Below are 26,319 nucleotides of genomic sequence, written 5' to 3'. Positions count from 1 at the left end.
CCAGAGACCTGCAGCCCACAGACTAGAGGAATGGACAAACAGCTGTCTGCCTGTGCAGCCAGCTGAGCGGATCATCACAGTACCCCCCCTTCTAGGGATGGATTCCAGACATCCCTCAAGACTGGTAACATCACAAAACTCTAACTGAAGACTCATGAAGGTCAGGACAGCCCGACAAGGCCCAATTCCAGAGTCAGTCCATCCGAAACCGACCTCATCAGAAGCAGAAGCCACCGAAACATGCCCATCAGCACTGCAAGTCTCAGCGTAACACCCATCAGGACTGTGGACACCAGAGAAGAAGCCATCGACACCCTCCAGACAATACCCACCACCTTCCAAGGAGCGTCCAAGAATACCAAACCTGCCGCAATACCTGTTCGAAGTGTCCCTTACAACACCAAAGCCATTGCTGATCGTATTCAGGGCACCAAGCAAAACCTTTCCCGGAATCTCCCAGAACGCCTTGAAGCTCCGTAGAGATCCCAAGAAGCCAGAACGCTCACCAGGCTCACATGGAGAACCACCAAGAACCCCTATGGAACCTATGATCATTCCAGACTCAAAATTAGCAGGACACCCATCAAGATCAGGACTTTCAGGGACCACTTCTGGGCATGCAAGCAGGCAGGCTATATCAGAACATGTCTCCACTGAGGAAGCATCTGAGTACGCTGGTAACCGAGGCACACTTGGGCTTTCTGGGTCACAGAGCACATCGGAGTACACTAGTACAGGAGAAACCTCAGGACATGTCGGGGAACTGCCAACCTCAGAGTCCGACACGACAAGACCAAAACCAGTACCGGGCAGAAAATCATCACGAGTAAAGATCACAGGTACTGGTCTTTCAAAAGAAGACTCGGACTCAAATTCAGAATTTTCTGTAACTGTAACATCATCATTGACTACACATGAATGAAGCTCCACAAGAGCTGCAAAAGTAGTCAGCAAGGCAGCAATGCCTACTGAAGTGGGCAACACCTCAGAAGGACCTGGGGGGCAGGAGACATCTCCTACAAGTTCTACACCCTTTGGGAGGAACTCGGAGACCTTTAGATCATCAAACAAGACCTCAGGAACATCATTTTTCAAGTTGTCTAAGAAGGATTCTGTACTATCCATGTTACAGGGCAAAACTGGAACTTTATTTTGAGAACAGGGCAGATGTCCCAGGGAAGGTTCCACCATAAACTGAGACTGAATTTCATCATCATGAGTGGAACGTACAGGAATATTCACTGGACCACACACTGACTTCCTAACTTTAATCTCGCTGCACCCAGAACTCTGCGTAGTAGTCAAACTAGCTTGCAATTCCAAAACTGCAGAAAGACAGGTAAAAATAGCAGCAATACCTAGACGAGCCTCTAGGGGCAGGGCAGGAGATATTGTACAAGGCAATATTGACTCATCCAGAGTACTGGGTGGAGAGTCAATACTTTCTTCAGAATCAGACTCGCAAATGTCAATGCAAGTGGACATCATGCCTTCATTCATGGTACAGGGCAGGTTCAGAGAAAGCTTCTCTGGACAAGGCAAAGAAGCTTCAGCATCAGATTCGCAAAACCGAAGCGCTGTCTCACTCTTAGATTCGGCTAACAATGTCGAATCCGAGGAGTCAGAACGCAAAATTTGCGGATCCAAGATCGCTTTAGGTTGCGAAACTGACGCTTCCATATCGCAAACTTCCGCGATCTGCGGAGCAGACTGCAAGGCATCTAGGACAGAAACACTGGAGCAACTGTCATCAGGCAACAGGCCTGCACAGGTGTGAACAGGGTGAGACAGAAACTCATTTGCAGAAGAAATGGCGACATCAACAGGATAAACTTTATTAGGCATAATAATTTTACTTTTGACGCTGCATAGTCGAGAAATTTTCCCCATAGCAGGGTCACAGACGGAAGATCTCAAAGATCTGTTTCTAAATGACAAAGGATCCCACACATCCTTGAGGAAACCGGCAGACTCATGCCGATCACAATCTGCAGGAACATTCGAGAAACAGGCATCAGATCGCACAGATTCAAACTGCACACTGTCAGGAGCGAATCCTTCAGGATTCGCACAGGAATCAACCACAGCGGCACACTCATTCATTTCAGATTGCACAAAGTCAAGACTCACATGCTTTACCCCAGAAAGGCAGGAACAATCATCCGACAACGATGTCTCTTTATTGAAATCAATTGGTTGGTGTGTGTGCAACTCATCCAAAATCGTTTGCCATACATAGATCACCAGATCCACATCATCCTCGTCACATTCATCGGAATCAATCAGAAGGTACATAGAGTCAAGACAAGCATTCAAGACATCTTCGCTTTTTGCGATGTAAAAATCGCAAAAGGCTTTCCAATCAAAATCGAATTCTTCCAGCAAGGCCCCAATATCCCAGGAAGCAAATGGGGGTTCAAACAGGCCAGTATCCAAATAATCTCCATAGGGGTGGAGTTCAGGAACAAGAACAGATTTTTTAACTGCTTTAATGTAGTGTGCGATCCTACCTATAGCAGGATCCACATAAGCTTTGGATTGGGGCAAAAACCCTGGAAACTGATCAGCAGATGCATTATAAACATCATTATCATACTGCATGGTTTTGCCCATTTCAGACTTGACAGAAATAACCTCTTTATTTGTGGTTGCTAGGGGCAACGGATCTTTCCGCTGGGAAGCCTTCCTAGATCTTTTACGTTTAGACTTAGAGGCTTTGGATGGCTGCTTTGTGGATGAAAGAGTAGATGGAACAGCTGATTGAGCTGCTGACAACAACTCATTAAGGGGGTATGGTAATTGAGGTAATCTCAGCCAATTGTGAATTAAAAAGGCCAAGAATTCCAGGGGTCTTTGACTCAGGGTGGTATGATTTAACACATCATAACCCCACATTAACATTTCACCCCCCAACAGAATGTAGACCATTTGGGGGGCCCAGGTAGACACTGGGGTGCATTGGAATTCAGGGTTCGCTAACAGTTTCATACACTCAGACAAAAATTCGTCTGCTGATTCAGGTTCAAGTTTTTTAAATCTCTTAAAGGTACAAGAGCCATATTCGACAAAATCGTACAAATCGGAAATTCCGTCTACACTGGGGTTTTGGGTATGGCTGGTCATTCTGTCACGATTGTGGAACTTTCCCCGTGATCAGCGCACAACGCGTGCGCTGACACGGCAGAGATCCTCCACAAGCGTATAATTAGCAGGAACCCAGCAAAAGGTGCTACGCACCTGTAGAGGGAAATTCCTGTCGGCAGATGGCGCTGGGGAGTGCAGAGGAACCAATCCTCTGTACCTCCACAAGTGCCAGACAGGAATTGTACGAAGCGCAGAACGCAATCGCAAGAGAGGCGATTGCGAATGAGATGGAGCAAAAGGGATAGGTTGTATGTGTGTGCGCCAATCCAGTCGCCACTCCGCGACCGCGCACACACAACAGCAGATACGAAATAGGAACGCGATCGCGAGAGGTGCGATCGCGAGACGTGACACAAGGCAGAACAGGATAGAATACGAGGGTAGCAAAGGCACAGCAAATACAATAAGGAGATACGGAAAATAACAACCGCTAGCTAACCGCGAACACCGCACTCATTCGCAACAGTGCACGCGGTTATGCGCGATCTCCACGTGATAAGCACAATAGAGACAAGCACGCCTAACTAACCATAAACAGACAAACATGAAACAGGGGACGCGAGCGCTTGCTTAACGGTTACCTCACCGAACCTGTAGCAAGCGCAGCGGACAAGACAGACACACGAAAAACAAGAACTAGGCAGGAAGGATCCACCGCTCTTCCGCCAGAGCAAGTGTGATCCAAGCAGGAACACAGATCAGAAAGATCCACAGCCGCTAACGCTAGCGGCTAGTGCGATCTCAGCAAGACAGAACGATTCGCTATCAACCGCCGTTGGTGACAGCGCAATCGCGACCGACAAGACAGAACAGAAGGATCCCCAGCGCTCGCACAAAGTAGCTAGCGCGATCCCAAGAAACAGAACAGAAGGATCCCCAGCGCTAGCACAAAGTAGCTAGCGCGATCCCAGGAAACAGAACAGAAGAGATAGCTGGTAGCAACCGCTGCACCAGCTATACTCCAAGAACATAGATCAGAACCATTTCCTGTCAACCACCATAGGGACAGGACAATGGCAAACAGGCAAGACAAGACAGAACAGGCAATACAGATAATACAACCTGACTGGGCTAGAAGGGGAGCCTAAAGCAACCCCCAGGAATTAACTATACTAGATAGCAATGGCTGACACTCCAGCAGTGTCCATCAGGAACTGAGCATGGAAGGGAAATGACCAGCCAAGCATTCTGGGAAAGATAAAGCTCTTATAGTGCCAGTCATCAAAGAAGGCAGGTAGGGGATTTGCATAACGAATGTATGCAAATTCCCCAGCAAGAGAACAGAACAGAAACTTGCAATGAAAAGACAGGTCTCTGTTCCAGAGACCTGCAGCCCACAGACTAGAGGAATGAACAAACAGCTGTCTGCCTGTGCAGCCAGCTGAGCGGATCATCACACCATATGTCCAAGAAAAAAAAAGAAAAACCGAGAGCCCAATATAGTGCAGTAAGTCTAACAATTGTTGGCGAAATAATTAACAGATGTGGATATACTCACAAACACGGGTTACCACATAGGCAACCACTTGAAATGCAGGTGGGGAGTATTAGAACCTGACCCCACTCAGGTTTAAGAAGTCGCTCTCTGTAGATAGAAAGAAGGGGACAGTCCCCTCCACCCAAGGTGGACTATATACTGTGCAAATTTTGGACAGAGGCGCCAGGCAGGTTAAAATGATCTAAAAACAACTAAAAAGGAGGAGTACAGGTGGACTTACCTCCTGAAATCGAGATTGTTCAAATCGCAAATAACAATTTATTTTGGCACTCCGCAACGCGTTTCGCAGGTATAACCCGCTTCATCAGGCAAGGAGTGCAAGCTCAAAAAGGTCCAATAGTGGCAATGCGCCTCTGTCAAGAGTCCACCTGTCCACCTCCTTTTTAGTTGTTTTTAGATCATTTTAACCTGCCTGGCGCCTCTGTCCAAAATTTGCACAATCCATATGTCCAAGAATGTTACAAAAAATACGGACTTTCATAGGGTATACTCATTTTTTTTTTTTGCTCATGACTGTATGAACTGAATACAAAAAAAATGTTCACCACTTTGTGAAAGTTTCCCATATTTTAATTTAAAGTTTATTCATAAGAATTGGAACCAGCACCATGCAAAAATTAATAAATAAATAATAATACCAAAATTAGATTGTGCTAAGGAGGGGACAAGAACTTAAACTTAAATAGCATACAGAAAAGAGGAGAAAAGAGTACCCCTATAAGCAGCACCAGACTAATAATAATATTCAAAAAGTATCAATCTTTATTATTTTCAAAAACCATCAAAAAGTCATAAAATCAATTAAAAACGTCACAACATGTGACCACCAGGGTCTCTCGACCACATAATATACATATGATACAATAATATAATAATACAGCATCTGGCGTCTGAATATTATAAGACTATAGAAAACAATGTAAAAAACCACCTAATTGATAATATTATGTTTCAGATAAATTGATTGGGAAGTGCACACCCACATAAATTAATTAAATACATAAAGAATGGATCAAAAAATGGTGGTCCTGATATAGAAAAAAAAATATATAAGGATATGTACTTTAGATTAAATGTGCGTGCACACACAATCAATAATTAACAAAGTGCATAATGAAAGTGCATAATGAAATACATGATGATAATAACAATGGATGACCTATAAAGGTAATAGATAAAGTGCTAGGTGCAAAGAGATTAGGAAGTGAGGTAGGTGGAACTTACGCAGCAATAGCAGCAAAAACGGCAATCCAAACGACCTCTGGTTGGGAAGTGCACACCCACATAAATTAATTAATTAAATAAATAAAGAATGGACCAAAAAATGGTGGTCCAGATATAAAAAAAAAATATATATATAAGGATATGTATGTCACAAGGGTATATTACTGTTAATTTTGAAAATAAGGGCTTGTAATTGATCAGGAACAAAATACACCTTTATTTCCAAATAACATATTGTCACCGTACATTGTATTAGGAACATAATTTTAAATGTTGTAATAACTGGGACAAATGGGCAAATAGGGGTAGAATTTGAGAAATAGTTTATTTTTTCATTTTCTTCCTTGCATTTCCCTTTAAAATGCATAGCTAATAAAGTAATTACTAAAATCAAGTATTACCCCCAAAAAGCCTTATCGGTGGCAAAATATATATAGATTATTTAGGCGTGATAAGCAGTGATAAAGTTATTGGTGAATGAATACAGTAGGTGGAACACTGATAGATGAAAATTGTTTGCATGCTAAAAGGACTCCTGAAGTGAACATTTTAATCTATCTTTACTTACTTGGGCCTTCTTCCAGCCCCAAGTAGACTTCTGGGTCCCTCACCACAGCTCTGGTGCTCCCCAGTGCCCCACAGGCCACCTGTAAGGCTTTCCAACTAATTGGACCTGAATCTGGAATAGGGCCAGTACAAATCCTCCCACACAAATCCAAGAAAAATAATGTTATTGGTTAGCAGGTGTAAACAGTTGACACAAGTGTAAACATGCTATACAGTATAATAAACAATGATTGTACAGACATGTTCATCCAGGTATATTGCTGACACTTCTCTAGGTGTGCCACCAGATCAGGATATAGGACTGCAAACTGTCTCTTTTGTGGCTTTTGAAGGAGGATGAGATGAACTCAGAAGTGCCACCTTGTTGAGGGATGGTATGCTGTGGAAACCCTTAGCAAAGAGGCCTATAATGACCACCATAAGCAGCTCAACTCCTCAAACTCTGTAAATACAATATGTCAGGCCTACTCCAAAACATGTGCTGTTTTCTCAAACTTACATGAAATTGATATAACACAGGATACTATGCAGGCTGTTAAAAGGCCATGACAATGAGATGTAAATGCAAGGTCATTTATAATTCGCCACCTTGAAAAAGCCCTGTGTGCAGGGCGAAAGGCGTCGGGGGCGAGGTCACCGCAGGAGAACTCACACTGTCATGCCGCTAGCTACACCGGCACACGAGCATGCTGAGGACACACGGGTGGCTTTGTATCGGTTCTGGCTAAATCAAGACGCCAAGCTGAGTGGATGGAACCCGGGAGACTAGGTCCATCGCAGTGGATGGGATCCGGGCAACTTGATCTGGAGGCAAGCAAGAACTGCGCAGTAGAAACATCATCCAGTGCACTGGTGAAGACAGCATGAGAGTGAACAGAAGTTCACCAACATATATGCACGTATAAACGGGCGAGTCCCACAACATACCAGCAATTAGCACAAAGTGTTTATAGCTTATCCAGTGGTCTCCTATCCTTAAAAGCAGTAATCAAGTCACGGATACCCTGTTTAGCAAAGGGGTTACCTCAGTTGATTTTAGGTGTACCATGAACTGTTTAGCCAGCAACATATAGTATCAGCTGATACAGTGCACGCGTGAGCAGTGTTATGGTGATGGTAAAGGGCCATTGACATCAGATGCTGAATTGATGTTTTTTGCATAGGCCGTGGCTGGGCGATCATACCTTATAAGAGGCTCTGATGTGGTCCTATAATATATACAGCAGTTTTGAGCTCTCCTGGTCTGGTTGTTTTTAATATCATCATGTTTTAATTGAGTGGTATAATTGTATGTTCAAATAGCCAGTGGCGTGATTAAAGGTACATTTTTGTACATGCATGAGACTACAGTCTGATTTAAAATTGTTATTGGAATCATTTATATTCCTGTTTAAAAAAAAATCTATAAGATTAAATAATAATAATAAAAAAAAACAGATTCTTACCTCAGGAGGGGACGTTTGTCATCATCACGCCGGCCACTCCATGTCATCATGCCGGCCGGCGTAAAAGTACTGCACATGCGCGATTAAACCGCGCATGTGCAGTATTGTCACGCTGGCCGGCGTGATGACACACAGCGGCCGGCGTGGATGACGACGAGCGTCACCGGTAAGGAAGTGGGAACCCGACACGAGGCCTGGGTGACGCCGGTGCACTATGTGGCGGAGGGACCGGGAGAGGAGCCAGGAGGACGCTGGGGGACCTCCCAACCTATGGTGGGCTGGAGAAAGCTCCAGGTAAGCATCAATTCCATTTATATTTACTCCTCATGATCCCTTTAACCCGTTGCCGACTGCTCCGCGCCAATTGGCGTGAGCAGTGCGGCAGCCCCAGAACCGCTCCACGCCCATTGGCGTGAACGGCCGTCTATGGGGCTAGCAGGAAATCGCGCACAGGCTGCGCTCGCATCTCCTGCTCGGGGGGCGGAGCTCCACCCCGCCTTCAGTCTCCGAGCTGCGATTGCCATTCGGGAGACTTTAGACGGCGAAACCGCCATCTAATTACTTTGTACAGCAGTGCGATCTACAGCAGCGCTGTACTGTCAGACCCCACCAACAGAGAGCTCTGTTGGTGGGGAACCAACAGAGAGCTCTGTTGGTGGGGACAAAAGGGGGGGGGGAATAACTTGTGTGCTGTGTTGTACGGCCCTGCAGCTTGGCCTTAAAGCTGCAGTGGCCTATTTAACTAAAAATGGCCTGGGCACTAGGGGGAGTTAACACTGCGGTCCTTAAGTGGTTAAACAGCATTTTATTGACACTTAGGAGAAAGTTCAGTCAGGGGAAAAAGTCAATTGCATTGCATTATTGTACAATTTAATGCATTATGTGTAAAAGCACCCTTTATGAATAGAATCACCACAAGTTATAAACAAGCCCCTCTAAATACCAACATTTCTGTCAAATACTAATGTGTTGTAAAATAATGATGGCATTTTTGTATTAAGGGGAATTATGAAAGTTTTATAATTAACTTCCAGTGCTCAGCTGTAGAAAAATAGTAAACCTGTTTATAGATGACTATGGTCTTTTTTTTTAATCACTAGACATAATCCCTATCATGTTGCAAAATTAATTTGTGTATTATAACCTTCGGATAGGCTGTTTCATTTTTGGCAGGTGCAAACACATTTTTAAAGTCTGGGCCTACCTCAGGTAATAAGAAGGAAGGCTATCATTTTCTCTGTTCCTTTGTGAACAATCAAGACACCTGAAACAGATTCCTTGAAGAAGCAAAGGTATTATCTTTCCTAAACATATTGCTTACTTGTACACGCTTTTTTTTTCTTTATGCTTAACACTGTAGGTGAATAAAAACATACAAGTTACTTTAAACCACAACTGCATTACAGAATGAGTTTATCTTTATGCACATTTTTACAGAATATATTTCTTGCTTGTCACTTTTTGTTTAAAAATATGTATTTTGTTATAGAAATGTCACAGTTAATTATCTTTTTATACATGATCATTTTATACCGTCTAGAAGAACAATTTTATTGTGTTGTTAGAATAAATATGTACAAACTAAATCTTTTTTTTTTTTCCGCTAACATGATTTTTACATGTGTGCTTTATGTACTTCCTTTTACAGATATTTGGTGGATGCTCTCCTTAGAAAGTTTGACAAATAATTGTTTGATGAGTATAATGCCAGGTGCAAGCAGTCAAAAACCTTTGCAACATAAAGTGGCAATTGTGACAGGCTCCAGCTATGGGTATGTTGAAGCCATTAAAAGAGTAGTATGTTTAATTTGATAATTTATCGTAATACATGAAGATTCTTTAAAGTAAAATAACATTTTTTGAATTACACTATTATTTGCATAATTAGAATGCTATAAATGATTGTCACAAATATAATCTAGAGAAATATAACATGCAAGGCTTAGCTGGATCTTTTATTTGACATTGAAATTTCATTTTTAGGATTGGACTAGCCATAGCTCGGCGTCTTGCACGGGATGGGGCCCATGTTCTCCTATCAAGTCGTAATCTGGAAAATGTTGAAAAAGCTGTACAAATGCTAAAAGCTGAAGGATTGAGTGTTTCTGGTACACAGTGTCATGTGGGCAAAAAAGAAGATCGAGATAAATTAGTAGCAACAGTAAGAAAAATATAAGATAAGAGAGTGTTTACTAAAAGAAAAAAATTGACACTTGCAGTGAGCCTGAGTTTTTGAATGCCTTATAATAAATATTATCATAGTCATACATTTTATATTATATTAAACATGCATTGCTTTATACTTTGTGGATAGTGCTCTCCCGTATTGGTTTTTACAAAGTATTCTTACTATATGTTTGAATATACCTCGGTAATAGTAATTATATTTTCCTGACTTTAACAAACATCCTTTTCAGAAATCTTTACTACCAAATTATTTTGTAATGTTTTTGACACAAACTGCTGTTTTACAGAATAATGTTCCTTTTTTTTGTTTTTCTGAAGGCTCTTGAACAATATGGAAAAATTGACATTCTTATTTGTAATGCTGCTGTAAATCCATTTGTTGGTCCAATTTTTGAGACTACTGAGGAAATGTGGAAAAAGGTAAGGGCAACAAAATGGAACGGCAAGTGACTGTTAAGAAGAGATGTTTTAAAATGGGAGACCAGAAACCCAGTTCTATTGAAGTTAATGCTAGTGTTAACTGCTAATTATATTCTAAAGCATCTAAATGTTTATTACTTTTATTTAATTTAAAACAATGTCATGTGAAAAAATAGTTTACATGCCCAAGTGGGAGCAAAATTGCTTGTAGGAAAGGAAAATCTCCCCCCCCCCCCCCCCCTGTAATGTTCTTTTCTTTTGATTCAGTTAGTGTTTTTAAATGTGGGAGTTTTTTTCAGTTGTTGTCGAAAATGTGGGCAGATGAGGTTAAGGTTTTTACATATTTTGCATAGTTAAATTACATTTTGCTGATTTCATGATGGAGGCATTGTTAGTCATGTTTAAATTGTATTTATTTCTGTAATTGTTATTCAAAATGTAAAGTATTTCCTTCAAAATCCTCTTAACCCCATATGCAGGATGCAAGAAAAGGCAAGGATGCTAATCTGAAATAAAGGAGTAGATTTCCCCTCTCCCTTGCAAAGCATCCTTTTCCAACACCCAGGACAAGGGTTTCCAAAAGTTAAAAAAATATTGCAGGAGCGAAGGGATGTTTGAATAAATGTCTTACTGTTATTTTGTTTTACTTATTTCATTGTTGATCACTTCCTAGGTGTTCCATGTTAATGTGATATCAACTTTCTTTTTGATAAAACTTGTTGTACCACATATACAGAAGCAAGGGTAAGCATATTCTATTATTTCTTCTTTTTCTCTTCAGCTTCTCAACATGCTAGTACTATAGTTCATAAGTGGTAATAATGATCCATAAACTGAACTAGCTGGCTAAAGACCTTACCGTGTAAATAAACTAAATACATAAATTCATCTATGTTATTTGTCCTGCAAATTGCAAAATATGTTATGTTTGGTGGATTCTCTTTTTGCACATCTCATAATGCTGTGAAACAAATGCATGAAGGCATATTATACTACAGTGGCTAGAGTTACTTGTTTGATGTATAACTAGTTTATGTATCTTGGTCATATTCAGAATCTTTACAACAGACCTGACCTACTTGTCAATGTTATCTCTTTTTTAACATCAAATGATACTTTAAAATTGAAATATCTTACTAATAATTATTAAAATAATCATTCTTGTTTCACATAATAATTATATAATAATACATAGTGCAGCATCTTCTGTGGTGCTGTACAATAACAGAGAATACAAAATACAGACAGTTTTAGAACAGTGGGTTCCAGATAAAAGACAACTGAACAGGTCAGTAATGCATTTTGCATGCCCAATTGAGCTTACATTTTGCAGAGTTAAGGGTTAGAGCAATTGGCAGAGAGAAGCTGTGTACAAGGTGGTAGTGCGCTGGTCCATAGCTAATTAAGTGACCTAGGTTTAGATCATATGGCTAGTTATCAAAATTATTCTCAGTGCTCCTCTGACTGCTAATACAGATTCACCATAACTGCTGACCAGAAAATAGTTTATAGAGTGTCACTTGTCTTTTATAAATGATCCAGAAGTTGCCAGACCAAGATGTTTCCTCAACTTCCCTTTTTGTGCTCACAGCCTCAGGGATAAATACAAACAGTGATATGTGTGATATGTAATGGCATATAATGTTCACTGCCCACCTAGGAGAACACATAGTTCTCAGATTGTGCTCCGCTACTACACCACTACTACACCAGTGCAAGGGGTTCCACTCCACTCTGTGGTCACCATGCTGCACCACAAACACAATGCCACTCAATGTAACACATGACTCCAAATGGTAGCTCCACCACCACCAACTAGTGATGAACAGAAATTATGCCTATGCATTATTATGCATCGTAATTCACATTTACGCATCATAATCGTAATGCAAAATTTGGGGGAAAAGTATAATTAATTTTGTATGTAATTGTAAGCGTTTGTTATTATGCATGAATTTATGCATAATTTCGTGCCGACTTTGGTGGTGCATAGCAAAGCCCCCATACATGCTATTGCTACCATCGATTTTAAAAATACAAAGAAAATTGTTTTTTAAACTGTCATTTTTCTGAGTTTAAAAAAAAACAGTGGTGCTCAGCAAGATTTCGGATTTCCGGACTACCCAGATAATCCGAACTTTTTCCACTATCCGAACTTTGAATAGCAATTCAGATATTTTTTAAAATCTGAATAGACTATCTGAGCAAACTCAGATTTCCCTCATGAAATCCGAAATCCGGGCAGATAGTTAGTTCAGATATCCGAGCAGAAGCCAAAATCACAGAGAGAGAGAGAGAGAGAGAGAGAGAGAGAGAGAGAGAGAGAGAGAGAGAGAGAGAGAGAGAGAGAGAGAGAGACCTCCGAAAGGGATTTGTGCCGAGTTTACTCGGACACCAAAAAGTACGGATTCGGATATCCGATTCAGATCCAGATGTCTGGGTATCCAGATCTGAATCAATTTAGATTCTGAATAGGGGTATCCAAGCACCCCTGTAATTAAAAACCATTTTTTTTACATTTTTAAAATCGATTTCCTCAAAAACTACAAGGTCTTTTTGAAAAAAAAATTTTTTTGACTTGATCATCACTGCCAAAAACCTCAACCACTCACCAGATCAATAGGCTGCACCACCACAGATCAGCAAAACCAGCATGTATAAAACCTCCTCAGCTGCAATCAGCCTTCCACAGTCACAGCTGTTTCAAATATCAAATAATCTTCACTCAAAATGAAACCAGCATAGTGTAAAATAGGGATGGATGGGAAATTGCTGCGGAGTACTGATTTTTTTAGTTTCCGTTTGGAAATGGGCTTACCGCAGTAGTAATCAGAAATCATTCTCGGAAATTCAGGATTTCAGGCCAATCACAGAGCTCAAAAGCATTGGGCATATCACAGGTTGCAGAATTTTTTTATGGAAATTGTAAAAACCACAACAATTTTAGACCAATCACAAGACTCGTTAAATCTCAGTAGTGTTCAAGTCTTGGGTTTGGTCTAAAATTCCCATAGTATTTTGATTTTGACTGTAAACTACAGTATTCTCTGACTGGTCCAATACTACCGAGTATTCTATAAAGATGTGTATATAAATATATATTGGAGAGGAAAATTAGTTATTCTAAACATCTGTCCTTATTTGCTAACTGACAGGCAAGTCTGCAAAAAAAAAAAAAAAGTTTTTTTTATTCTCCAGGTAATAGAGACATTGTGTCCAGGTAATAGAGACATTGTGGTACTGTCAACAAGGGAATTCTGATGACATATAATCAAACTGGACAGAACAAACTGTTAGGATATTAATTCATCTATGTCTAGGATTAAGAAAAATGTACTCAGTTAACCATTTCACAACTGAGGGTTTTTTCCGCTTCTTAACCAGAGCAATTTTCACCTTTCAGCGCTCCTTCTATTAATTTGCCTATATGTAATGCTAAGTGCTAAAGTGGATAAATACACACTATCATCTGGCTACAGTACAGTGGGCTAGGCAGAATCGGAGTCGGTAACAGGCTAGGGTCATACACGTTAGATCAGATGGCTGCAGTACAGTGGGCTAGGCGAGAGAGTGGTCAGTAAAGCTAAGGTTGTAACTAAGTCAGTCTGGCAGTCACATTGAAATACAATAATGAAAGTCGTATTGAAATACAATATGTTTATCACGGAGTGATAAGCTGCCCAGCAAAACCAGCGTATTGATTGCTATAGAACAAGATACATTGGTTGCTCAGGGTAACACCTGAGTAACAAGACAGACAACGGAGAGACAGATGAAATGCTTTGCCAATCTAGTCGCTGCCCCAGCGATTTCAAACATTCACACTGGCACGAACAAGACAAACAGGAAGGAGCGTAACTAATAGCAACCACAGCTTATAGTTACATCCCCAGAATCAGGACTAGCAGGAATACTACCAGTCACCAATGTGGTGATGGCAGAATCTAAGCTATAAGGATCAGAAGGACTTCACTGTACCCCTGCATATACAGCAAACATCCAAGCAAGAAACAAGGTTAAACAATTAATATACAATTCACATGAATGACCCAGCAAGCAACCAGTCAAGGCAGAGCTGAAAGCTATGATGGGTGAGGTCTGAAATGGGAGGCAGGTTTTTATGTGGAGCCAATGGATGCAGACATGCAATTTCCCACACACAGCTGACTGGGAATGGAGCAAACTCTCATTACAAATGCATGCCAAATTATGCAACCACATGTATGTAAGAAATCCACGACTGTCTGACTGCAATTCAAGTGCAGCCAGCCATAGGTGGTTTCATGACAACATCCTGGACTACTCTGAACTGTAGTGTGCTTGCAAATGAGAATGAGACTTATTGCGAATGCAATCCAAACTGAGCAACCAAATGCAAGCAGATAAGTCAGAACTGCCCGGTTGCAGTTCCACTGCAACTGACAGAACATGCTACTGGAGCGATCCTGACACTATAACTTTATTACTACTTATCACAATGAAATGATCTATCTGCAACAAAAAAAGGAAAAAGACACCCCATATAATCACAATAATATAAGTAACAAAGAGCAGGAAAATAATTGGTCCAAGAACCAGGAGTGAATGCAAATATACTTTATTGATACCAGCTACAAAAATAAAAACAAATAAACACAAGGCAAGCCGTGCTCAAGCCAAGGCCCCTAATATCCAATACAAATAGAAAGGGCCCTGCGTAATCAATGTAACACTATAGATTAATGTATTTTCCCTTGTTGGGTAGCAGTAAAACATGTTTATCAATGTCAGGATATAATATAAATAAGCAACTGTGTTAAATAGACACTGTACTGCTAGCACTTCCAAAGAAAAAGACACATACAATAATAAAATTCATATAGCCATCCTCCCTACATCTGCAAAACAAGGTAAGGTGCAAGTGCTAATTATATAATATTTTTCAAGGAAAAGGTATCAGCTATGCAGAAATGAAATGATCTATATCTTGTTTTTTTCGCCACCAATTAGGCTTTCTTTGAGTGGTACATTTTTTGCTAAGAATTATTTTATTCTAAATGCATTTTAATGTGAAAAATAAGAACAACATTGAAAGAAAAATCTTTATTTCTCAGTTTTCGTCCATTATATTTTTTGAAAATAATACATGCTACCATAATTACAACCCACACATTTTATTGGCCCATTTGTCCTGGTTATTAAAACGTTTAAAACATTTCCCTAGTACAATATATGGCGACAATATTGTATTTGGAAATAAAGGTGCATTTTTCGGTTTTGCGTCTATCACTATTTGCAAGCCCATATTTTCAAAAATAACATTAATATAACCTTTTGACATACATATTAAAAAAGTTCAGTCCCTAAGGTCACTATTTATGTATGTTTTTTAATTGTCATTCTTTTATGCAAATGATTTATTTGGATTAATATGGGAGAGTGTGAGAATTAACTAGTTATTTTTAAATTAAAGGGAACCTTAACTGAACAGGGGGTAAAGAGTTTCACTTACCTGGGGCTATAACCAGCCCCCTGCAGCAGTCCTGTGCCCTCGGCGCCACTCTGGAACCCTCTGGTCCCCCGCTGTCACTTAGTTTCGTTTTTGACGACTCACCAGTCGCTGGCCGCCATGCGTATTATTGGACGCATTCACCAATGCAATTAGCGCTATTGCGGACCACAACCCGTACGAAAATACGCGTTGCCACATATCTACGAGTGCGGAATGCGGCAACGCATTGCGGTCCGCAATAGCGCTAATTGCATTGGTGAATGCGTCCAATAATACGCATGGCGGCCGGCTACTGGTGAGTCGTCAAAAACGAAACTAAGTGACAGCGGGGGACCAGAGGGTTCCAGAGCGGCGCTGAGGGCACAGGACTGCTGCAGGGGGCTGGTAATAGCCCCAGGTAAGTGAAACTCTTCACCCCCCGTTCAGTTAAGGTTCCCTTTAAGTGTAGGTCTTTTTATAAAACAAAATGTATGTAGGTGTAATTTTACACAAGATGTCCTCTCACACTACTTTCCATTTCATACTATTAGCATGCTAAACAGGAAGTAATGCGTGGACGTGTTACTCCGGAAGATACAATGACGTAGCCATCTCGTTGATGCTGGCGATCATTGACACAGGGGCTTAGATGAATGAATGGGAACTGCTTTCCCATTCATTCATCCCCCTTCTAACAGGCGGTGGTGAGCACCTGGTACGGGAACAAGCTCAAGAGTGAGCGGTGGCCATCTGCCACCATTGACGATTATCTACATGGCTGGGCAGAAACTGAAGTACTGCCTAACATAGATATACTGCAGTGAACCACAGAAGTGGTTAAACATTAAGTTGATACAGTATGTCTATGCTAATGTGTGTCGAACATCATTGTCTCCATTTAAAAATCTTCATATTTATTTAGTGAATAATCAGTCATAAATAATTTTATTTCTTTTTGTTTATATTTTTTTATAGTATGTGTTTGTTTTATGTCTCTATTTAATATAAATAAGTTTAATCATAAATGGCAAACATTTACTGTACAGCAGACTTAAACACTTTGATAAAGTCCTGTTTTCAAACTACTGGCAAAATGTGACCCTTCACTTATGAAAAGTTATTTTTCTATTTCTTTTATTTCAATCAGAAGTGGATCAATAATCATTTGTTCTTCATTTATTGGATATATCCCTCATCCAGTAAGTAATTTAATTTACACCATTTAAAATAATAAGAAAAGCTTTTAAAAGCAATATATTTTTATTATAAATTTTCATGCACGTCATTGCTGTAAATTAATATGTTAGAAAACAATCATGACTGATTTACCAGATCTATTAATATTAAATTAACTGTTTTTCGGCTTGTTATACTGTAACTGGGCCCACTGCCTTGCTTGCAATATATTTCTACGGACTGAACGTGTCTCCACAATTATGACTACTTGTTATAACTATAACTATTTGTTATAATTTTTGTGTAAAAAAACTGGCTCTGTGCTTAAAGTTTTCCATGCCACGAGCAATCCTATAATTCCTCTGTTTTTTTCTGCAATTTATGAAATAGTCCAATTTTTAAGTAAATATCAACAAATGCAGAAAACCCAAACAGAAAAGCTTTGGTTTTGCACGTTCAAATGTGCATCTGGCCCAACAATTAAAAAAAAATGGACAGCATGGGGCTATCCCCTATACTCAAGTGTGCACTCAGTCTAACATTTAAAAATAATCATTTCTATTGTTAAATAAAATGTGTACTTCCACTTCAAAAATGTAAAAGTTTTACCAACTGACTTTATTATGGACTAAAGCGTGGTAAGTTTAACCCTCCTGGCGGTATAAAAAAATACGCCAGGAGGCAGCGCGGCAGTTTTTTTTTTTTTTTTTTTTTCTATATCATGTAGCGAGCCCAGGGCTCGCTACATGATAGCCGCTGCTCAGCGGCATCCCCCCGCCCTCTTCGATCGCCTTCGGCGATCTCCGATCAGGAAATCCCGTTCAAAGAACGGGATTTCCTGGAGGGCTTCCCCCGTCGCCATGGCGACGGGGCGGAATGACGTCACCAACGTCACTGACGTCGGGTCGTCATTGGGAGTCCCGGGCCACCCCTCGGCGCTGCCTGGCACTGATTGGCCAGGCAGCGCACGGGGTCTGGGGGGGGGGCCGCGCGTCGCACCGTATAGCGGCGATCGGGCGCGCGGCGGCGGCGATCCGGGTGCTGGCGCAGCTAGCAAAGTGCTAGCTGCGTCCAGCAAAAAAAAAATTAAACAAATCGGCCCAGCAGGGCCTGAGCGGCACCCTCCGGCGGCTTACCCCGAACTACGTTCGGGGTTACCGCCAAGAAGGTTAAAGAGACACTGAAGCGAAAAAAATATACATATAATGATTTGTATGTGTAGTACAGCTAAGAAATAAAACATTAGGATCAGAGACATAAGTCTATTGTTTCCAGTACAGGAAGAGTTAAGAAACTCTAGTTGCTATCTATGCAAAAGAGCCATTGAGCTCCACAACTTTCAAAGTCGCAGAGAGCTCTGTCTTCTGAAGCTTGTCAACTCAAGTGTCTGGCACTGTATTGTTTTTTTTTTCTGCAAAGAACAGTTCAAAAATTCACTAGCCTGATCTGTAAAATCATTTAGAATGCTGAGTAGTGTGTAAACTACAAATATGAGAAAATGATGCGATGTTATAAAAAAAAAGCCTAAAGAGACACTGAAGCAGAAAATTATATATATATATATATATATATATATATATATATATATATATATATATATATATATGCAAATCATTATATATATATATATATATATATATATATATATATATATATATGCAAATCATTATATATATATATATATATATATATATATATATATATATATATATATATATATATATATATATAATGATTTGCATGTGTAGTACAGCTAAGAAATAAAACATTAGGAGCAGAGACATAAATCTATTGTTTCCAGTACAGGAAGAGTTAAGAAACTCTAGTTGTTATCTATGCAAAATAGCCATTGAGCTCCACAGCTTTCAAAGTCGCAGAGAGCTCTGTCTTCTGAAGCTTGTCAACTCAAGTGTCTGGCACAGTTCAAAAATTCACTAGCCTGGTCTGTAAAATCATTTTGAATGCTGAGTAGTGTGCAAACTGCAAATATTAGAGAATGATGCAAAGTTATAAAAAAAACTATAATCCTGAAAGGTCTCCCCCAGCTACACACAATACAGTATAATAATATGGTAGGACATCATGCTCGGTACACATAATGCAATTTCCTGTCCAACCCACTGACAATGGGATCAATCAGGAGGAGTTTGGATACAGATAATAATGAGGACAGCTGACGTTTGTAATGAAGGGGAAAGTGAAGCATTCACGCAGCAGGGCACAAGGCTGTGCTCATACCTGACTCTGTTAAGTTCTGCAGAGCTGCTCCATGCTTTCTACATACGCTTCTGCTCCATGCTCTGTACACACACTGCTGCCCCATGCTCTGTACACACGCTGCTGCTCCATGCTCTGTACACACACTGCTGCCCCATGCTCTGTACACATGCTGCTGCTCCATGCTCTGTACACACACTGCTGCTACATCCAAAGTCAACTGTAGCAGGGAAAGAAAGGGGACAGTGCTGTGAGCTGCAGGATGCCTGTAGATATTCTGGTGTCTCAGCTTGGGCCTGTCTCCAGATATTGCACTGGTGCTGGTCTGAGGGGGGATTCTGGGCAGCTGTAATCCCCCCCCCCCTGCAATTGCCTATGCTAGACTCCAAAATGTTTGGATAAAGACTTAAAAGTTTGTATATCAGCAATTGTGCAATTGCAGCAGCATATACAGTATATGCCCTTGTAGCAATAAATGTTTCTTTTAAAAAATGTTTAACAAAATTATGATCTAGGCAATAGTTGAAAACCTTCACCAAATAGATAAAGACACTTTTAAAAAAAAACATTCCAGGTTTGGTAGTTAACTTATAATATTCTCTAATGTGTGTTCTTCACTGTTGTCCAGTTTAGTCATATTAACCTCAGTATCATATTTTATTTTACAGTATGTTGGTCCTTATTCAATAACCAAAACTGCACTTCTTGGATTAACTAATGTGCTTGCGCAATCCCTGCGTTTCATGAACATTAGAGTGAATGGATTGGCAATTGGATTAATCAATACCAGCTTCAGCAAAGTGGTATGTGTAGAGCTTATAGTTATATTACTTTTGTTTCATTTTTTTCTTAATTATACTGTGTTGTCATACCCTGTAATAATAATAATAATAATAATAATAATAATAAGTTTATTTATTGGGAAAATGCAAAGTGTGTTTTTATTTTATTGTTCATTAAGTATGTATTGTAAGTTATAGCTTATATACTATAAAGATACAGATTAGTATTTTATTTGTGCTGAACTATAACAGCACTGGACACAAGGCAGAAAACTCTGTTATCCAAAATTTGCTTTTACAAAAAAGTAAAAAAGAAAAAATATGTATTCAGAGCTATTGGCCAACCAGTGCTCATCAATTCATTTATTAATAGTTCAAGTATTTATTGTACCAAAGAGCTAAACCATTGTTATTCTGATAAAGATCACTCCGAGGGGGCCAATTTACTAAACTGACAAAGAATGTATTAGCTCAGAAAGCATACATTTTACTGGGCATTATAAAAAACATGTAACACAAGATTCATAGCTTGTCCAACATGTAACACATTCACAATGAGTACATTGCTTGCATAGTGTGCATTACACTATGGGCTTGATTCACAAAGCCATGATGACTCATATCACGGTCGTGCTAGCAATTTGCACGCGCTACAACGCACATAACGTTTTTTGTACACAATCACGAATTTTGCACGCGCAAAATCATGCGGCTATTTTCGTGTGAAAATTTGTGATTGTGCATGCAAAATTTGCGATTGCGGGTGTAAACCATTACACACATTATAAAGTGCGCAAAACGCTATATATGAGTTATCACGGCTTTGTGAATCAAGCCCCATTTGTGACAGTGTACCTGAAGGCAAAATTGGAGGAAAAAGATAGTGACCTTAGTAGAGGGAAGCCACTGCATAATCAGAGACTTTCCCATCCCTTTGAGACCTTCTGAACGTATTTGCTAAGGGCTTAGTCAATAGGTTCATGCAGCTGCACTCCTGTTTGTGTAGCACTGTAGCACAGATCCCCTTGTGCATGGCTTTTTCCTCCATGCTATTGCATGGGCCATCAGTTCACCTCATTGTGTGGCTGCACTCTTTCACAGAATATTTTAAATTGCAGGTTTGCTTTAAACATGTGTATATATATATATATATATATATATATATTCAGGACTAATCAAAACAACATTGATCACAAATTAATAATTGCATTGATTAAGCAATTTATTTAAAATTACAGATACGAAATACTCCAGTACTGCAGTCCAAATTGATTCCACTCGGTGTATACAGGTATGTGTTCTTGTTAGCCCACTACTCATTTTCATTTATTAAAGTGGTTTATTAGACAAGGTTCTGCAGGCAGGCATTAGTTAAACAAGTTTGGATGAACACTAACAAATGGGATAAAAGGTATCATATTATTCAGTCCAATGCAGATGTTTTTACAGTGACCCATAAAAAAGTGTTCTTCCTTATAGGACAACTCTAGCGAGAGGGATATAGTGGCTGCCATATTTATTTCCTTTTAAGCAATACCAGTTGCCTGGCTATCCTGCTGATCCTCTGCCTCTATTACTTTTAGCCACAGGCCCAGAACAAGCACACAGCATATCAGGTGTTTCTAACATTATTGCCAGATCTGACAAGATTAGCTGCATGCTTGTTTCTGGTGTGATTCAGACACTACTGCAGCCAAATAGATCAGAATGACTGCCAGGCAACTGTATTGTTTACAAGGAAATAAATATGGCAGCCTCCACATACCTCTCACTACAGTTGTCCTTTAAAAGAAAGTTCTGCAAAGTCCTACTTACCAGATGAAAAATACTTGCATTCCATAGGCATCCAACTGTAATATTTGTAGCACCTCTGTTGCCTTGCAGAGCAGAGGCATAGCTATGGGGAGGCAAGGGGGACATTAGTCCCTGGGCACAGCACTGTGAGGATGCTCAGTGCAACTGCCGCACCCCCACATGCATGAAAGTTGGCTCACTGGCCGCCCTAAGTATCCATGCTTCTCTCCCTCCCTCTGCAGAGGAGTTCAGCAATGTTATTAACAGTAGATTACTCAACGGCTTCAATGTTTCATCGATGATGTCATCTCTCCTCTGCAGCGTGCCCAACATCCTTTTCTTGGTAACAGCAGCATCATGTGACAAGAGACACTGCTGTTACCAAGGAGAGGCGCTAGGTGCGTTGCAGAGGAGAGATGATGTCATCACTGGAATGTTGGAGCCAGTCTTCTGCTGTTGCATCTGGCTATGTAAAGGGGGGCACATTTAACTAATCTAAATAGTGGAGGGGGCTATCTTAAAGAGACTCTGTAACAAATGTTTCAGCCTTAGTTCTTCTATCCTATAAGTTCCTATGCCTGTTCTAATCTGCTCTGGCTTACTGCAGTCTTTCCTAACTGCACTGTCTCTGTAATAAATCAATGTATATTTCCTCTGTCCTGTTTGTCGGGCTAAGGATTGATTGTGTGGAATGTGCAGGGCTGCTTGTGATTGGTAGAAGCGATACACACCCTCTGCAGGCCCCCTGCACACTGTGAATGACTCACACACTATGCTTAGCTGAGCCTATTAGAAGCTGGTTAGTTTGTTTGTAAACACTGCCTAAAACTGTTAATTACAAGCCAGGATTGCAGCAGAGAGTGGCAGAAACAGCACAAAGGGGCACAGGAGAAAATAATGAATAGAATGGTATGATTTTTATTGTAAGAATATTAGAGTACAGATTCTCTTTAAGTCAGGTAAGGGGAGGCACATCTGGCTGTCTAAGGGGGGGGGGGGCACATCTGGCTATCAAAAGGGGGGCACATCTGGCTATTTATAGGTGGCACACTGGCTATTTGAATGGGGGAAGGGGCACAATTGGCTATCTATGGGGGAAGGGGTACATCTGGCTATTTAAACAGTATTTGTACATTTGGCTTCACCCATGACCATGCCCACATTGTGATGTATGGCCATGCCTGGGGGGGGGGGGGCAGTCTTTGTCTCCGGGCCTTGAAAACCCTGGCTCTGTTGTGGAAAAATATATTTAATTTGCAGTAGGCCAGGTATATTCAGCAGGCCTGGTTTCCTGACTGTAACTAGAGATTATGTATAAAAGTCTTCTTTTGCAGCACATTTTGAAATAGAGAGAAGTACAGTTGCAATTATTAGATTTATAACAAATTATACTGCATACCAAATGAATGCAATATCTGGTGCAGAGGACATCCCTGTCACTTAACTACTCCTCCCAACAGCTCCCAATCTAAACCCATACATAAGCTGATGCCTATGTATGTGTAATGTAGTGTATGTATTGCAGTAAAGGGCTAATTTAGTGGGGGAGGGAGAATGCAATAAATAGGATAAAAAACAACAACAAACAAACAAAAAAATGATCATCTTTTATTAGTAAAAAAAAAAACTGAAGATCTCAGCAGCAATCAGAGACCACCAAAAGAAAGCTCCATTAGTGGGAAGAAAAAGAGGTAAAATTAATTAGGGTGCTAAGTTGTATGACTGAGCAATAAACTATTAAAGCTGTGAACTGCTGAATTGTAAAAATTGGCCTGGTCACTGGGGGGGTATAAACCAGTGGTCCTCAAGAGGCTAAATGATACTTGAAATGAGAGGAATATGGAGGCTGCCATCTTGATTGACTTTTAAACAATGCCATTTGTATGGCAGGCCTGCTGAATAGCAATGAGAAAAATGCAGATATTCTTTTCACATTAATTTTCACGAAAATACTGTAAAATTTGACTTTCAAGTTAAAATACCATTGCAAATCATTTTGTAATAAGTTTGTGTGATTTTTCGTGTTTTTTGCTGATTTTTGCATCGGAAAGAAAAAAATCATTTTTTTATGTATTATGAAAATACGATGTATTTTTTGCAAATATTTTCTCGAGGTGAAAATAGCATTTGCAAAATTTTGCAAACAACATTACTGCTGATCTTATTGGCTGGAGTAGTACCTGGATTACACACCTGAAACAAGCATGTGGCTAATCCAGTAGTACTTCAGTCAGAAACATCTGATCTGCATGCTTGTTCAGGGTCTATGACTAAAAGTATTACAGGAAGATGATCAATAGGGCAGCCAGGCACCTGGCATGGTTTAAATGAAAATTAATATGGCAGCCTCCATATTACTTTCACTTCAGGTGTTCTTAAAGAGAACCCGAGGCGGGGTTCTGAGAATAAAATCCACATACAGAGGCTGGGTCTGTCTATAGAGCCCAGCCTCTGTTGCTATCTAGATCGCCCCTAAGCCCCCCCTGTGCTCTGCAATCCCCCCATAAAACACAGCCACGCAGCTTGTCAGAGCGGGCTGTGTTTACCTTTGTAACGTCAGTCTCTGCTCTTCCCCGCCTCCTGCATCGATCCGGTCCCCGCCCTGTCCCTTCCCTCCCCGCTATTTGGAGGGAAGGAACGTGGGCGGGGACCGGAGCGATGTAGGAGGCGGGGAGAGCGGAGACTGACGTTACAAAGATAAACACAGCCAGCACAGCGCGGCTGTGATTTATGGGGTCTCACTGAGCGCAGGGGGGATTTAGGGTGGATCTGAATAGCAACAAAGGCTGGGCTCTATGGGCAGACCCAGCCTCTGTATTGGATTTCGTTGTGAGAACCCCACCTCTGGTTCTCTTTAAAACCAACTTGCAGATATTTCAGGTTCACACTGTTTTATACATTTTCCCTCATTTCAAGGCACTATAATGTGCGAAACAATGTAATGGCGGGTACATTTATTTATAAAGCGCCAACATAGTACGTATATTGAAACATTTGTGTTCAGTCCTTGTTGCATATCCCTTGGATATCCCTTGGATACAATGACTGCTTTATATATGTAATTCGTAGTGGTGACTGGCTTTGCCATTCAAACATTTTCCAAGAAAAGACACTAAGATGTGTCTGTTGATTACAACCTCTTATAGCCAATGTGTAGTGCTGGTATAGCTTAGGCTTCCGATTTACAAATGAGAATTTCTATAGAATAAAATGATCATTGATACTCTCAAACCTTATTCCATTTGTGATGCTTAGTAATAAAGTCATTTTTTACATTATATCTTGTAATTGTATTTTTAGGTTTGGAGAACCAGAAGAGTGTGCTGGTATTGCTTCATTTTTATGCTCTGAAGATGCATCTTATATCAATGGGGAAAATATTGCAGTCACTGGTGGTATACGTGGCAGGCTTTGAATTGTCCCTGAAGAAGTGAAGAGGAGGAAAAAAAACAACAACTTTTTTTATTTTTTTTATAATGTTTGCTATATTTATTTGATGTACTGCACCTGCTGTAAATGAGTGATAAAAAAGTGTGTGTAAACATGTTTTTACTGTGGCTTTTATATATGTGCACTTGTGCGTTGTGTTATTTGTCACTATATGCAGATTGGAAAAAGTTTCCTTCTGAAACAGCAGTCTGTCGCTGCTTTATTTCATGTACCTTTTTGCATAAATAAACGTAATTGAGCTTTCAATACTGTTAGTGTTGCCGACCCTTTTCATTTTTGTGTGGCTTTTTGTTTGCTTTTATCTGAATGATCCAATAAATCATTCACATTTTATGGACGTAGGAAGATATTACATTTGGACTGACTGGTGGTTTGGCCTCTTTTCCAGCACTCTCCTATCATCCTATCACTGTAGCATATGATGGAGGGCTGGGCAACATCATCTCTAGTTACTTTTTTCAATAACATTTCCAAATAGTAACAGATTTCCCAGCAAGCTCATGGTGAACCAGGATTTCTAGGAGTGTGTAAGGGGCTAAAAAGGACCAAAAATGCCCTCTTACTAAAATGCTATGTAAAACAGAAATATTCCCTTTTAAAACAGAAGGTATTTGCAATCTGTACAATTAATAGGCTGACATGTCATTGCATTCCTGCAGATCTGGAGGTGTGTTTAGCTTTCTGGGACAACAAAAGATGATTTGTATATTCAACAGTGATGCACTGTGTGACACCCCAGAAGCACACTTCAACCTGAATATTTTTTTTAAAAGACAGATGCATTTTGTTCCTCAATTAAGACTATGAGATTGCTTGATACTTGATACTTTTCTGCTATCTCTCATCTTCAAAGAAAAAATGTACAGCCCGCCCATTAAAAAATGGGCGGCAGGCTATGGGCACTCCCCCCAGCAACACAAGCACAGATGTGTCCAGCTCGCCCGT

The 26,319-nt window shown here is 40.3% G+C and overlaps 1 protein-coding gene across 1 annotated transcript; it reads left to right on the top strand.

Moving 5' to 3' along the window:
• The first annotated feature begins 9,102 nt into the window (after positions 1–9,102).
• LOC137553841 (dehydrogenase/reductase SDR family member 4-like) lies at positions 9,103–25,525 on the top strand. The gene is made up of 9 exons (XM_068271469.1): positions 9,103–9,170; positions 9,527–9,650; positions 9,862–10,039; positions 10,384–10,485; positions 11,159–11,229; positions 17,103–17,154; positions 20,017–20,151; positions 21,369–21,421; positions 25,225–25,525. Exons 2-9 carry the CDS (start codon positions 9,538–9,540, stop codon positions 25,337–25,339), a joined length of 819 nt encoding a protein of 272 aa, XP_068127570.1. The 5' UTR covers positions 9,103–9,170; positions 9,527–9,537; the 3' UTR covers positions 25,340–25,525.
• The last annotated feature ends 794 nt before the right edge of the window (positions 25,526–26,319 follow it).

The sequence above is a fragment of the Hyperolius riggenbachi genome, chromosome 1 (assembly GCF_040937935.1).
Source record: "Hyperolius riggenbachi isolate aHypRig1 chromosome 1, aHypRig1.pri, whole genome shotgun sequence".
Classification (NCBI taxonomy): Eukaryota; Metazoa; Chordata; class Amphibia; order Anura; family Hyperoliidae; genus Hyperolius; species Hyperolius riggenbachi.
The sequence above is the reverse complement of the archived record's forward strand: the minus strand, read 5'-3'. Positions and strand labels throughout refer to the sequence as shown.

What these genes read in the sequence shown, in the direction of transcription:
- LOC137553841 (XM_068271469.1), top strand. Translation starts at nt 9,538, where the DNA reads ATGCTCTCCTTAGAAAGTTTGACAAATAATTGTTTGATGAGTATAATG. An exon ending in GTGACAGGCTCCAGCTATGG is followed by an intron (nt 9,651 to 9,861) that starts GTATGTTGAAGC and finishes TTTCATTTTTAG; the next exon opens with GATTGGACTAGCCATAGCTC. An exon ending in ATTCCACTCGGTGTATACAG is followed by an intron (nt 21,422 to 25,224) that starts GTATGTGTTCTT and finishes TTGTATTTTTAG; the next exon opens with GTTTGGAGAACCAGAAGAGT.